This window comes from Hippocampus bargibanti, linkage group LG13, assembly GCF_051943395.1.
Source record: "Hippocampus bargibanti isolate YZ-2025 linkage group LG13, ASM5194339v1, whole genome shotgun sequence".
NCBI classification, from domain to species: Eukaryota; Metazoa; Chordata; class Actinopteri; order Syngnathiformes; family Syngnathidae; genus Hippocampus; species Hippocampus bargibanti.
In genome coordinates this window covers 777476-790916 of record NC_142746.1, presented here as the reverse complement: position 1 = coordinate 790916, position 13441 = coordinate 777476, and the positions used below count along the sequence as shown (strand labels likewise).

At 43.6% G+C, this 13441-nt stretch overlaps 1 protein-coding gene across 3 annotated transcripts in view; it reads left to right on the top strand.

The window, feature by feature from the left end:
- sdccag8 (SHH signaling and ciliogenesis regulator sdccag8) overlaps nt 1-7712 on the top strand; it is a 49954-nt gene extending 42242 nt beyond the window's left edge. Inside the window, exons 15-17 of one of the 3 annotated variants that reach the window (XM_089012556.1) lie at nt 2152-2283; nt 4041-4177; nt 7552-7712. In XM_089012556.1, the coding sequence (XP_088868682.1) occupies nt 2152-2283; nt 4041-4152 (244 nt within the window). In that variant the 3' untranslated portion in view covers nt 4153-4177; nt 7552-7712. Of the gene's footprint in view, nt 1-2151; nt 2284-4040; nt 4294-7546 lie in introns of those variants that run through there. The other 2 variants (XM_089012555.1, XM_089012554.1) reach the window with 2 other exon arrangements.
- Nucleotides 7713-13441: the final 5729 nt, after the last annotated feature.

The window sequence follows — 13441 nt, the reverse complement described above, 5'->3', positions numbered from 1 at the left end:
AGGATTCACCATGGCGTTATTTATGTTTTCGTTATTTCATTTAATTTGGCCATCAACACGAAGTTGTCAGACCAAAGTACCGCAAACAACATTGAAGTGATCAAAGGACTGCTACAGTGTGTACTTTCTCGGTGAGGGGCGTTCCTTCAGTGACGTCGGGTGAGGACTCGTCACCAACTCAAAAACAAGACTTCCGGAATATTCAGCGCGAGTCTTAAATGGTCAAATATAGCGAAATGCGGTGGAATCTTTGTAAAATACGCTCAGTAGAAGTCATTTGAAGCCATTTGACAAATTATGGACACAACTTGCCCGGAGGCATCGGTTGTCCTTTAAGGGGATGATGTTGCGGCAAATATGGCACGACCCCATTGGACGCAAATGTCCAACGGCCAAAGGATGGGTGGGGCCCCAGCGAGCGGCAGATGCAGATTCGTGTCGCTGGGCGAGAGGGCGCGTTCGGCTAGGTTTCGCCGCCACTCCCCCCCCCCCCCCTCCCGTCCGTCATTCCCGCGAAAGTCGACGCTGGCTCGGTCACAGCGGGCCCGCCTGCCTCTCCATCTGTACGCGAGTGACCCTGGGCCCAGCAGCCTCCCATCAGCTGTTGGAGCTGCGCTGCGCATTAGTCACATGACGGCCTCCCATCTGCCCCCGACAGGCCGCCCGCGCTGGCCGCCCTCACCAGCCACCACACGCCAATCCATGCCACATGTATACCCCCCCCAGAATGCCACGCAACTCGTCCAACGCCTCCAATGCGCTGTCTTTCCTGGCATTTCGCTTGCTTGCGCGCATGTGAGAACGGGCCGCTGGCTGTTTGGAGCGTAGTAGTGATGTGTCGTTCGCGAACGAGCCGGTTCTTAGAGCCGGATCTCTGAAGTGAACGAACAAGGAGCCGGAAATGGGAGCCGTCTTTTTTTTCCCCCCTCTATTCCCCGCCCCCGGTCTTTGGTTAAAGCCGCACGTGATTGGTCAAGATCCGTGGTAGAGGATGGAGGGGAGAATTACAGACGCACGCAGCAGTGAGGAGAACGAGGAGAGAAACGATTGAACATTTCAAAGTGGGGATTGTTTGGAGTTCAATGAAAGATACATTTCTGAGAACTTAGCAGAGAAGCTGGGACACATGCACTGTTTGGATGTATAGATCAGCGTAGACGGGTACAGTGGACAAATGTTAGCACATTATACTGTTATTATTATTCAATTATTATCATTTTGACAAGTTGCTATGATAGCATTATTAATGTGAAAAGCAAATTAGTGGCAGCTGATCATCAGCCAGAGTAACCACAGAGAACGTGAAAGTTACTGGATGCTCTCTGTGCACATATAAATCAAGCCATACAAATGGAAATATTTATCTAGTGTATTTTTTTACGTGAGTAATTCATTTTTTACATAATTTTAGGTCGTTAATTAATTTAAGCAACAAAAAAAACTAAGGAGCCATTTGGAAGCCAAAAGAAGGCGGGGCCGACAGCGCCACCCGTTGGTCGCCAACCAGATCATGACACGCGTGTGGCTGCCGCTGCTCATCCGCAGAGAAAAAATATCCTGTGACTGTAAAGTGTCCTTGAGAGTTTTGAAAGTGAGTTTTGAAAATGAAATGTATTATTATTGTTATTATTAAAATCTATTAGCTGGCTATCTTGTTATCTAGATGGCTATATAGCTATTTAGCGAGCTACTGTATCTATTATCTGTATGGCTAGCTAGCTATTAGCAGCTATCTAGTCGCTAGGTATTAGCTCTCGATTATTCGCTATCTATTAGCTAGCTATTAGCCATCTATTCGCTAGCTAGGTAGCTTACTATATTGGAGTTGCTTGCGGGTTGAGTGAACGCTGGCGCGTGTGGCTGCCGCCGCTCACCCGCAGAAAAAAATATTCTGTGACTGTAGTGTCCTTGAGAGTTTTGAAAGGTGCTGAGAAATTAAATGTATTATTATTATTATTATTATTATTATTATTAAAAGGGAAAGTCCCCCCCCCCCCCCATCTGACAAAACATTCGGTGTCCACCTGCCGCCAATCAAGTCAGCCAATGGCGCGCTCCAGAAGAACCCCCCCCCCCCCACCCCGTTTGTTTCAATGCTTTGCTTTTTGACACGTTGTTTTTGTGTGTTTCTTTGTTGCGGGCACACGAAAGGCGGGAAGCGGAGCGTCTGAGCGCGCTGAATCGGCACCTCGGGGCTGAGCTGAAGACGGTGACGGCGCGCTGCTCCGACGTGGAGACGCAGTGCGTCCAGCACGGACGCCTGCACCGGACCATGACCAGCAGGTACACCCGCGCTCGCCAAACCTGCTTTCTTCGATGCTCATCGCCCCTGTGTCGGCCGGACGGCCATATTGCCGGCGAGCCCGTCAGCGCGGTATGGCCGGCGCAGATGTGCGTGCGTGCGTGCGGATCCGCCGGCTCACTCGGGCCATCTGGAGGCCATGTGCGCCACCGCAGCCGCGTGAGCAGTTGTCGGCTTTGCGGAACAAATGGACGGAGGAACGACAGGCGTGCCGCGACGGCCTCGGGGCGCCGCGGCTGCTTCGTCTGGCCGCACGCAAGGTGGGAGGGGCCAACGCCGCAAAAAAAACTTTGCCTTGGCGGATGGAAAAAAGGGCCCATTTGGACCCCTCACCAACCTTCAAATTAAATTCTCGGGAAGCGTCAGGAAAACCGTTTTTGCGCACATACCAGAGAGCATGGGGGGGGGGGGGGGGCACGAGACATTAAGCCATATTAAATCCTAATTCATGAGCTGCACGTGTGTGTGTGTGTGTTAGTGATGGGGAATTTTGCGTCTTTTCAAAGAGCCGCTTCTTTTGGCTCAGCTCACTAAAAAGATTTGGCTCTTTCGGCTCCCAAATGACTCCTCAGTTTATTTGTTGTTGTTTTTTCTGCTTCAATTAATTAACTATCAAATATTTTTATTTATATGGCTTGATTTATATGTGCACAGAAAGCATCCACTAACCAGTACATGTTACTTATACAAGCCTTAAAGGACAACCGACACCATTTTTTTGTTAAATAAAACGTTTTATAGTATCTAAAATACCCAAAACTGATATTTTGAGTCAAATGCAAAGCACCAATAAAAATGACTTCAAGTGTGCCAAAACTGCTCAACTTGTCCGGAGGTGTCGGTTGTCCTTTAAACATACTCATATAAACCTTAAACATACTTACTTATGTAAGCCTGAAACATCGATTCCATTCAAAATATAGCACTGAAGAAAACACAACTTAAAAACAAATTCACCTGATGGGAATTCTGGCTCTTTTCAAAGAGCCGGTTCTTTTGGCTCGGCTCACCCTAAAGATGCGGCTCTTTTGGCTCCCAAATGGCTCCTCGGTGTGTTGTTTTTTTGTTGCTTAAATTAATTAACTAGCAAAAATCATGTATACTTATGTGGAAAACCAATTACTCATGTAAAAATATGTTTTATTTATCGGGCTTTATTTATATGTGCACAGAGTTATTGGATGCTTACTTTCACTTTCCCTGTGGTTACTCTGGCCTGATGCTCAGCTGTCACTAATTTGCTTTCCATATTAATCATGCGATCATATCAACTAGTAAAAAAAAATACTAATAACAGCATAATGTGATAACATTTGTCCACCTGTCTACCATAACCCCCCGCCCCTTCTCTTCACTGCTGTGTGTGTGTCTGTAATTCTCCCCTCTCTCCTCTACCACGGATATCGACCAATCACGTGCGGCTTTTACCGAAGTCTGGGGGCAGGGAATAGAGGACAAACAAAGTCGGCTCCCATTTCCGGCTCCTTGTTAGGAACCGGCTCTCTTTGTTAACTTCAGAGATTCGGCTCTAAAAACCGGCTCGTTCGCGAACGACACGTTACTCTTGTGTGCGTGTGTGGGTGTGTGTGTACCACATCCAAAAAGTTGTAACCAGTTGAATGAAAAACGCCTAAAAGCAACCAAAAATTGACCCTGAAATGAAGCAAAAGTGTCGCGTGGCCCATGACATCGCCTGTCAATCACTCGCTGTGTGTTTTGTGTGTGTTTGCATTTGTAGGCTCCATCAGTTGGAGCGCCACGTTCAGAGTCGCGGCCAGCAGGTGTGCGAGCTGCTGGCCCAGCAGAACCACGTGACCGTGCAGCACACGCCACCGCCGGCCCACCACTAACTAACACGCCAGCACGTCCCGCCAGGTGTGTGTGTGTGTGTGTGTGTGTGTGTGTGGAGTGGGGGTGGGCAATTTTCAGAGTTTTTCACTTGAGTTGGATGCAAAAGATTCAAGTGTGTGTGTGTGTGTGTGGGGGGGGGGGGGTTTCCACACACATGCCAATCAACTATTTGTTTACTTCTTGCACATTCATCAAGCTGTTGATGCGTTTTTAAATCCTTAGATGGGGGGAGGGGGGCAGTACCTGTGTACTTTTTGTAACACGTATTTGAGCGTATATTTTTATAGCTGTTTGGACACACTATTGGATTGGATTTGCCTTTATTAGTCTCGCATATATATATATATATATATATATATATATATATATATATATATATATATATATATACACACACAGTAAAGTCTCGTTATATCGATATGGTTTATATTGATAATTCTGCTTATTACGACACTATTTTCATTTCCTGTGCACATTTATAGTCTTTCTATGTATAATTAGTTCCGTTTAGTACGATTCGTGCTTACTACAGTGCTCTTTTTCATCTCCCGCCGGCTATTTTGCTATGTTTATATCGATACACGCCATCGGTCGCGCCATTGGTCGACGTGGTCACGTGACGTGGTCACGTGAGTTTGTTACGTGACCAGCTCCCGTTTAGCGGAGCCATTTCCATTTTCAGACGCTAGCTCGTGTGTTGCAAACGAGATTGAAGTGTTTGTGTTAAAAGGTAAAAATGGGAAGCAGAAGAAGATTGATGACTTTTTTAAATTGTATACATAATACAGTAAGATGTAAGCGTTGCAGTTTCCCTGTTGTGTTATGTACACTTAATGTCCACTGGACTGTATATGAATGCAATCGTTTTTTGCAACAATGTTTCTTGTTTTGTCTGCTGAAGCGTGATTTTGAAAATTACCATACATTCCACACTGTGTATTAAAGGACAACCGATGTCACTTTTTATTCAAATGCAAAACAGCAATAAAAAGGACTTCACGCCAAGACGTCTTGCATTGCTTGTGAATCCAAACAATGGCTTCAGATTCGGAGAAGATGCTTTCTTGTTACACATCCACTTATGATTGAAATAGTTCTGAAGAGGAAAGCATACATGTTTGCAATCGATTAAAGAATTATATGTGCCATTTTGAGGCAACATTGGGGGAACATCTCTCAAAAAAAAGAGGCACAAAATGGCAGCTCATGGCCAGCTCCGTTTCTTGTATGGCGCTTGGATGCCAATCGATAAACATATTACCTTTTAGCTATCTAGCTAGCTACAGAGCCAGCTTTTAACAATATAGCAAGCTAGCTATTTTAGTCAGGAAACATAATAGCTATCTAGTTAGCTAGCTATCTGTTAGCTATCTAGCATCTATTAGCTAGCTAGATATCTTTCTATCTTTTTGAGTTACTTCCGGGATGAGCTGGCGCGTGTGGCTGCCGTTGCTCACCCGCAGAAAAACTTATCCTGTGACTGTAAAGTGACCTTGAGAGTTTTGAAAGGCGCTTAGAAATGAAATGGATTATTATTATTATGATTATTATTATCCGGTTTTGCGTTTTTTTCTTTGTGAAAGGTGTTTTGCCTCCCTGAATTGAAAGAATGATTGCAGATTGCCTTCAAAGTCCTTCATGGCGACATTTTCATCCTTTCCGTGCACTCATGGCACACTCCCCAATTTCTTTTGGTTCAGGGGACAATACCACCCCCCCCCCCCCCAAAAAAAAAAAAAAGCACCACGAGAGGCCACAAACGTGTCATATTGTATTTTTATTTTTTAGTTAGGGGGAGGGGCGTGAGATGCTTTTGACTGGATTGGGCCTTCGAGAAGCAGCTCATCTACTCAGAATGTCTCAGAGATGCGCAAAGAAGGAAATGGAGGCCTTTATTTCTTGCAAAGCAAGTCTGCCTGCGGGTTGAACACACAAAAATATAGACAAACACATTCAAGTGAACTCCTTCAAGATTACAAGGAATAGCATGACGAACGGAGCCCACCTTGTATAGTATAAGGCATTCTTAGACCATGTTCGTACGGCGTTTTCCGCCCAAAAAGAAACCCATGTATAGTAAGGCGTTTTTTACCCGAAAAAAAACGACGCTCTACAGCAGGGGTGTCAAAGTAATTTTTTTGCCGCGGGCCAATACAGTGTTTAAATCCCTTCAAATATTACATATAGAGCACACAGCAAATTAATGAATAACTCGTTTTCAAATCTGAAGCAAAGAATAATGACTTTTATTGTGGTTGACATCCAAAAATAGGAAATTTTGGCTCAGATTTTAGCAATCGTCATGGAATTTAACAAGTTTGATTTGCTTTCGCGGGCCGAAAAAAATGATGTGGCGGGCCGGATTTGGCCCGCGGGCCTTGACTTTGACACCTGTGATGTATAGTAAGGCGTTTTTAGCACAAAAAAACAACCATGGATAACCATGTACAGTGAGACCTCAATTTACACACACCTTATCTTACAAACTTTTCATCTTACAAACGTCAAATTTATGAAAATTAAACGTTATAATAAGCACTATTTTCATAATACACACCCACCACGGCTGGCGGAGTGATCTTCTGCGGAAGCACACGACCGAACAGCACCAGAGGTTAAGTTACCAACAGTCCATATGGAAGGTGACTCTCCTTCCATAAGCCATCAACGACCATCAAAAAGGTCAATAAAACTTTATTTTACAGCACAGTTTATTTCTTTGAATACAGTCCTCTCTTTCCAAACAGCAATTCCCTTTGACCTTCGACCTCCAACGCCATTCCATCAAGCCATCAATGACCATCACAAATGTAAATAAAGTGACTTTATGATACAATTCAGTGTATTTCTTTCATTACAATACAATAGCACATTTAGTATACATAGAATAAGGTATGTTGTGTGTCGTTTTAAGGCTTATTTAGTTGAAAAGTATATTTTATGGAAACCCGGGAACTGATTATTCCCATTTTAATGGTTTCCTATGGGAATTTTTTTTTAGATACACACTTTTCGCCTTACACACTCTGTCTGGGAACCAATTAAGTTCGTAAGTTGAGGTCTCACTGTCCAGTTCAGTCTTGTGATATTGATATTGGTTGTATTGATAATACTGCTTATTACGATACTATTTTTATTTCTCGTGCACATTTCTCGTCTTTTTATGTATAATTAGTTCCGTTTAGTACGATTCGTGGTTATTACGATAATCCGGTTACTACGGTGCTGTTTTTCATCTCCCGCCGGCCATTTTGCGATGTTTATATCGATACAAAAGATACTTAAGGTAAATCGATATTTGCTTAGGGGTTTCTATACAGTACCACCATTATTGGAATCTCTATCGGTCGCGCTGTTGGTTGACTTGGTCACGTGACTTGGTTATGTGTGCAGTGCAGCAGACGCCATTTTGCTACCGTGCTCAACCATAGCAATACGAAAGAATTGCGACCTCGGAAGGAAATACGACACAATCGTGGCTGTGGAGGACAATCCAACAAGCAAATCCTTCATCGCAAAAGAGTCTAACGTGCAGCAGAATACTTCATCAACGTAAGTCATGTAAACGTTGCAGTTTTCCATCCATGTATTTAATTGTGTTGCATTCAGATATCTTTATCGCTTGCAACAATCACAGTTTTTCATATATTTGTACATGCCGGCGTTTGTGGTTTCGTGTGTATAGAACAACGTGAGGATTTTGCATTGGTTGCATTTTTGAACGGAAATAGTCATTCAAAAGTGTTTTTATTTGATGCATAAGTTTATGTTTCATTTCACTACTGTACAAAAAGCATGCTAGATACGCAATCCATGAACCCAATGATAAAATGACATGACGTATCAAAGATCCCCCATTTACGTGTTGCCCCGCCCCCTTTTAATGCAGGACGGATACATCGACAGTCCGGTTATATCGACATTTATTTCCGACTCTCGAGAATATCGATATAATGAGACTTGACTGTAAGTTCGTAAGCCAAGGTATCACTCTATTTGAGTTACTTCCGGGTTGAGTGAACGCTGGCGCGTGTGGCTGCCGCTGCTCACCCACAGAAAAAAAACATCCTGTGACTATAAAGTGACCTTGAGAGTTTTGAAAGGCGCTTAGAAATGGATTATTATTATTATTAGCATTTGGAAGGCCGAGACCCCATTTGTCCACCGCGCAGCTGTCGTCCTCCAGCGCAAGGGGGGGACATCAAGAGACGTCAGGGTTTTGTTTGGGGGGGGGGGGGGGCAACCGGAGTGGCAAGTACGCCAAATCACGTAGTGGAGCAGAAGTGCTAAAATGGCCGTCTTATTCTTAATTTCTTTCCCCCCGAACGGAATTGCGACTCGACAAAATAAAGGCAAAGCCATACTTGACACGCTGTTTTGTGGGTCTTTATACGAGACATCTGCTTTTGCGTTCTGCACGCGTGCATTTCTTTTTACGGGCATGGAAGTGCCCCGGGTGGCAAAGAAGAAGAAGAAGAAGAAGAACGAGGGCACAGATGAGCCGGCAGATAAAGCGCAAGATGGCCGCCTGTAGGCCAACATTAAAACAACAAGTAACAAACAAACAAAAAAAAGCCCAGTTGGCAAACGGGCGGCGGCCCGTCGGCGGCGAGCACGGCAAAAGCCACTTTAAAGGACAACCGACACCACTTTATTTGTTTCCTAACTGACACCAGAAAAACGTTTTATAGCATCTAACCGCGTTATTCATGTAGTTTTCCTTCTAATTTTGCCATCAACACGGTGTTTTCAGATGAAAAAAAAATACCCAAAATGCATTGTGTGTCACTTTCTTGGTCAGGGGCGTTCCCTCCGTGACGTCACGAAGGGCATCGTTCTGCTGCCTTAACCATATGTTGGATATGAGAGTATGAGACAGTGAGCTTAAAGGACAACCGACACCAGTTTTTTGTTTCCTGACACCAGAAAAACGTTTTATAGCATCTAAAATACCAAAACACGCAGGCTGATATTTTTATTGAAATGCAAAACACCAATAAAAATGACTTCAAGTGTCCAAAATCTGCAAAAAATTGAGCAGCAAATTGGGCATTTTCAGAAAGTCCCGCCCCCAGTTCATGACGTCACGCCAAGACGTCTTGCATTGCTGGAGAATCAAAGCAATGGCTTCAGATTCGGAGAAGATGCTTTCTTGTTACGCATCCAGTTATGAATATGATTCAAATAGTTCTGAAGAGGAAAGCAGACATGTTTGCAACCGATTAAATAAATAATAATAATAAAATTCCGTGTCATTTTGAGGCAACATTGAGGGGAAATTACTCACTGAAAAACAGGCAAAAAATGGCGACCTCCTGTGGCCACCTCCGTTTCCACAGGCTGATAAATTCCTTATATGGAGCTTGGACGCCCTATTCTGGCGGCTTTTGGGTGCAACACGAGGTCTCCAGACCAAACAAGTACAGCAAAATACATTGACGTGATGGAAGGACAGCTACAATGCGTCTTTTTTTTTCGGTCAGGGGCGTTCCTTCAGTGACGTCACGTCCGGATTCGTCACCAACTGAAAAACAAGACTTCCTGACTATTCAGCGCGAGTCTTAAAACGTAAAATCTAGCTATATGCGGTGGAATCTTTGTAAAATGCGCTCAGTCGAAGTCATTTGAACTTGTCCGGAGGTGTCGGTTGTCCTTTAAGTGCTTGGCGTGGAGCGCGCTTGGAGAGCGTCCAGGACGGCATATGCCGTCCAATGGCGTCAATAACAACAAGATGAGGCGTCTTCGCACTGTTAAGGAGAAGGAAGCGGGCACGCCCACAGATGAGCCTCTGCCGGCCGACAGACGTTGCCTTACGACGCTCGCCAAATCCAGGCGGCGTCCGCACCAACGCGACGTCAACGACGCGCATTTAAAACAAAGCTTCCTTCATTCCTTCCTTCAGTCTTTCCTTACTTTTTTTCCTTCTTTCTTTCTTTCTTTCTTTCTTTCTTTCTTTCTTTCTTTCTTTCTTTCTTTCTTTCTTTCTTTCTTTCGTTCTTTTAAGCTGCACATTGAGGGTCGCGCTCACTGCCATATCCTGCAACTTTTTATTTCTTCGTATTTAACTCCTTCACTAGCAGACAATGTGCAAAAATGTGACCATTCCAGTGCCAGGGTTTTTGTCATTGTCACTCAAATTCCAAGACCCACAGAATATTGAGTTTTAGGACGACATCAATATTAATTTTTAACATTTAACATTTGTAATTATGGAAGGTGACTCTCCTTCTCAACGACCGTCAAAAAGGTCAATAAAACTTTATTTTACAGCACAGTTTATTTTTTTAATTACAGTCCTCATGTAATGCGCCTCTTTCCAAACAGCAATTCCCTTTGACCTTCGACCTCCAACGCCATTCCATCAAGCCATCAATGACCATCACAAATGTAAATAAAGTGACTTTATGATACAATGCAGTGTATTTCATTCATTACAATACAATAGCACATATATATTATACATATGATAAGGTATGTTGTGTGTAGTTTTAAGGCTTATTTAGTTGAAAAGTATATTTTAAGGAAACCCGGGAACGGATTATTCCCATTTTAATGGTTTCCTATGGGAATTTTTTTTTTGAGAGAGACACTTTTCGCCTTACACACTCTGTCTGGGAACCAATTAAGTTCGTAAGTTGAGGTCTCACTGTACATAAATAAATACATGTACATAATACATACACAAATACATGTACATAAAAAAATGTTATAAACCTTAGACGCTCTTAGACGCAGAAAAAAAAGTTAATTCCTAAGTTATATGGGTCTGGAGTTATCTGAGCTTGAAATGGGGGGAGATGTCCAAAATACAATACACTACCTACGTATTGATTTAACAACAGCGGAAGTGCTAACAAGGAAAAAAGGGAAATGCTGTCCCCTCGTGGAAGGGAAAAAACATTGCCAGAGGGCTGACCAGCGCTTTTTGCTTGAAAAACAAGTTTTTTAAATCAAGGGCAATGTCATGATGGTGCGGCACGTCAAAAGAGGCCCATTTTTTCCTGCTGTTCTTGCTTGTCACAAACGTCCGGAAAGGAAAAACGCACCCGGTGACGCTGACACGATGCAATTAATAATGATAATAATCATCATCATCATCATCATCATCATCATCATCATCATCATAATAAGACATTCGATTTATAAGCGCCTTTCAAAACTCTCAAGGTCACTTTACAGTCACAGGATCAGTTTTTCTGTGGGTGAGCAGCGGCAGCGACACGCGCCAGCGTTCACTCAACCCGGAAGTAACTCAAATAGATAGAAACCTAGCTAAGAGTTAGCTAATAGTCACTCAACCTGGAAGTAACTCAAATAGATAGAAAGCTAGTTAGGCAGCTAAGAGTTAGCTAATAATCATTCAACACGGAAGTAACTCAAATAGATAGAAAGCTAGCTAGCTAAGAGTTAGCTAATAATCACTCAACTTGGAAGTATCTCAAATAGATAGAAAGCTAGCTAAGAGTTAGCTAATAATCACTCAACCCGGAAGTAATGCAAATAGATAGAAAGCTAGCTAGGTAGCTAAGAGTTAGCTAATAATCACTCAACCCAGAAGTAACTCAAATAGATAGAAAGCTAGATAGCTAAGAGTTAGCTAATAATCACTCAACCCGGAAGTAACGCAAATAGATAGAAAGCTAGCTAGGTAGCTAAGAGTTAGCTAATAATCACTCAACTTGGAAGTATCTCAAATAGGTAGAAAGCTAGCTAGCTAAGAGTTAGCTAATTATTACTCAACCCGGAAGTAATTCAAATAGATAGAAAGCTAGCTAAGATTTAGCTAATAATCACTCAACCCGGAAGTAACTCAAATAGATAGAAAGCTAGCTAGCTAAGAGTTAGCTAATTATCACTCAACCCAGAAGTAATTCAAATAGATAGAAAGCTAGCTAAGAGTTAGCTAATAATCACTCAACCTCGAAGTAACTCAAATAGATAGAAAGCTAGCTAGCTAGCTATCTTAGAGTTAGCTAATTATCACTCAACCCGGAAGTAACACAAATAGATAGAAAGCTAGCTAGCTAGCTAAGAGACAATGATTGTCGTGCGCCTCCGAGATAGCAAATAGATAACAAATAATCGATAGCTAATACCTAGCAGATAGATAGCTGCTAATAGCTAGCTAGCTATATAGCTAATAGATACAGTAGCTAGCTAAATGGCGAGATATCCAACTAGACAGCAAGATAGGCAGCTAATAGATTTTAATGATGTGCAGCCGCCTGCCCTTCTCCAAGCAGGACCACCACAAGCTCTTTGAGCTCATCCTCATGGAGGACGTCACCGTCCCGCCGGCAATAATACAGTTCATTTCCAAAACTCTCAAAGACGCTTTGAGAAAAAGGCATTACGAGTCGATGGGCAAAAGACGGACATGACGCAAAAACACGCATTGAGAGTGACGGATGGCAAAGTCCGGAATGGGCCTCACGGTGGGCAAAGACACCTTTTTGTCGGCACAAGTGGGCAAATGATGATGGCGTAACCCCGAGGAGATATTTCCTCCATCTTCTCATCTCCGTCTGTCTGCCCCCGCCCGCCCCCCCCCATTCTCTGTTTAATCCCAGCTACTTTGCATCTTTGGAACTTGGCTCCGAGCACATTGTGTTATTTTTACACGCGGGCGGGCGGGCGAGCAGAACGAGCGTGCGGGCGGCGGTGTAGATTTCCAGCTTTTTTCCGAGCACCTTCCTCCAACCTCGCCCATCTGCCGCCATCTGCCTCACTTTAGCCTCCACTTTCCGCCGCCGCGCACACACCACAAACGCACACGAGCGAGCGCACAAACGCACATCGTGTGAAAAATAACTCGCAGGCTCCAATCAGCTTTTGGCACACAAAGGAAGCCTCTTGAAAAAAAACAACACAAAAAAAAAGCCAAAATGCGAAAAACGCGGCGCCAAATGCTGCTCGCTACTTTTTCAAGTGGGATGCGCGCCGCACCCCCTTGCCGCCTCGGCACCCCGCGTCGCTTGCCACGGGCCGGACAGGTGATCCGCTGGCCGAAAGGTGTTTATTAGCTAACTCTTAGCTACCTAGCTAGCTTTCTATCTATCTGAGTTACCTCCGGGTTGAGTGATTATTGGCTAACTCTTAGCTAGCTAGCTTTCTATCTACCTGAGTTACTTCCAGGTTGAGTGATTATTGGCTAGCTAGCTAGCTTTCTATCTCTTTGAGTTACTTCTGGGTTGAGTGATTATTGGCTAACTCTTGGCTAGCTAGCTAGCTAGCTTTCTATCTGTTTGTGTTACTACTTCCAAGTTGAGTGATTATTAGCTAACTTAG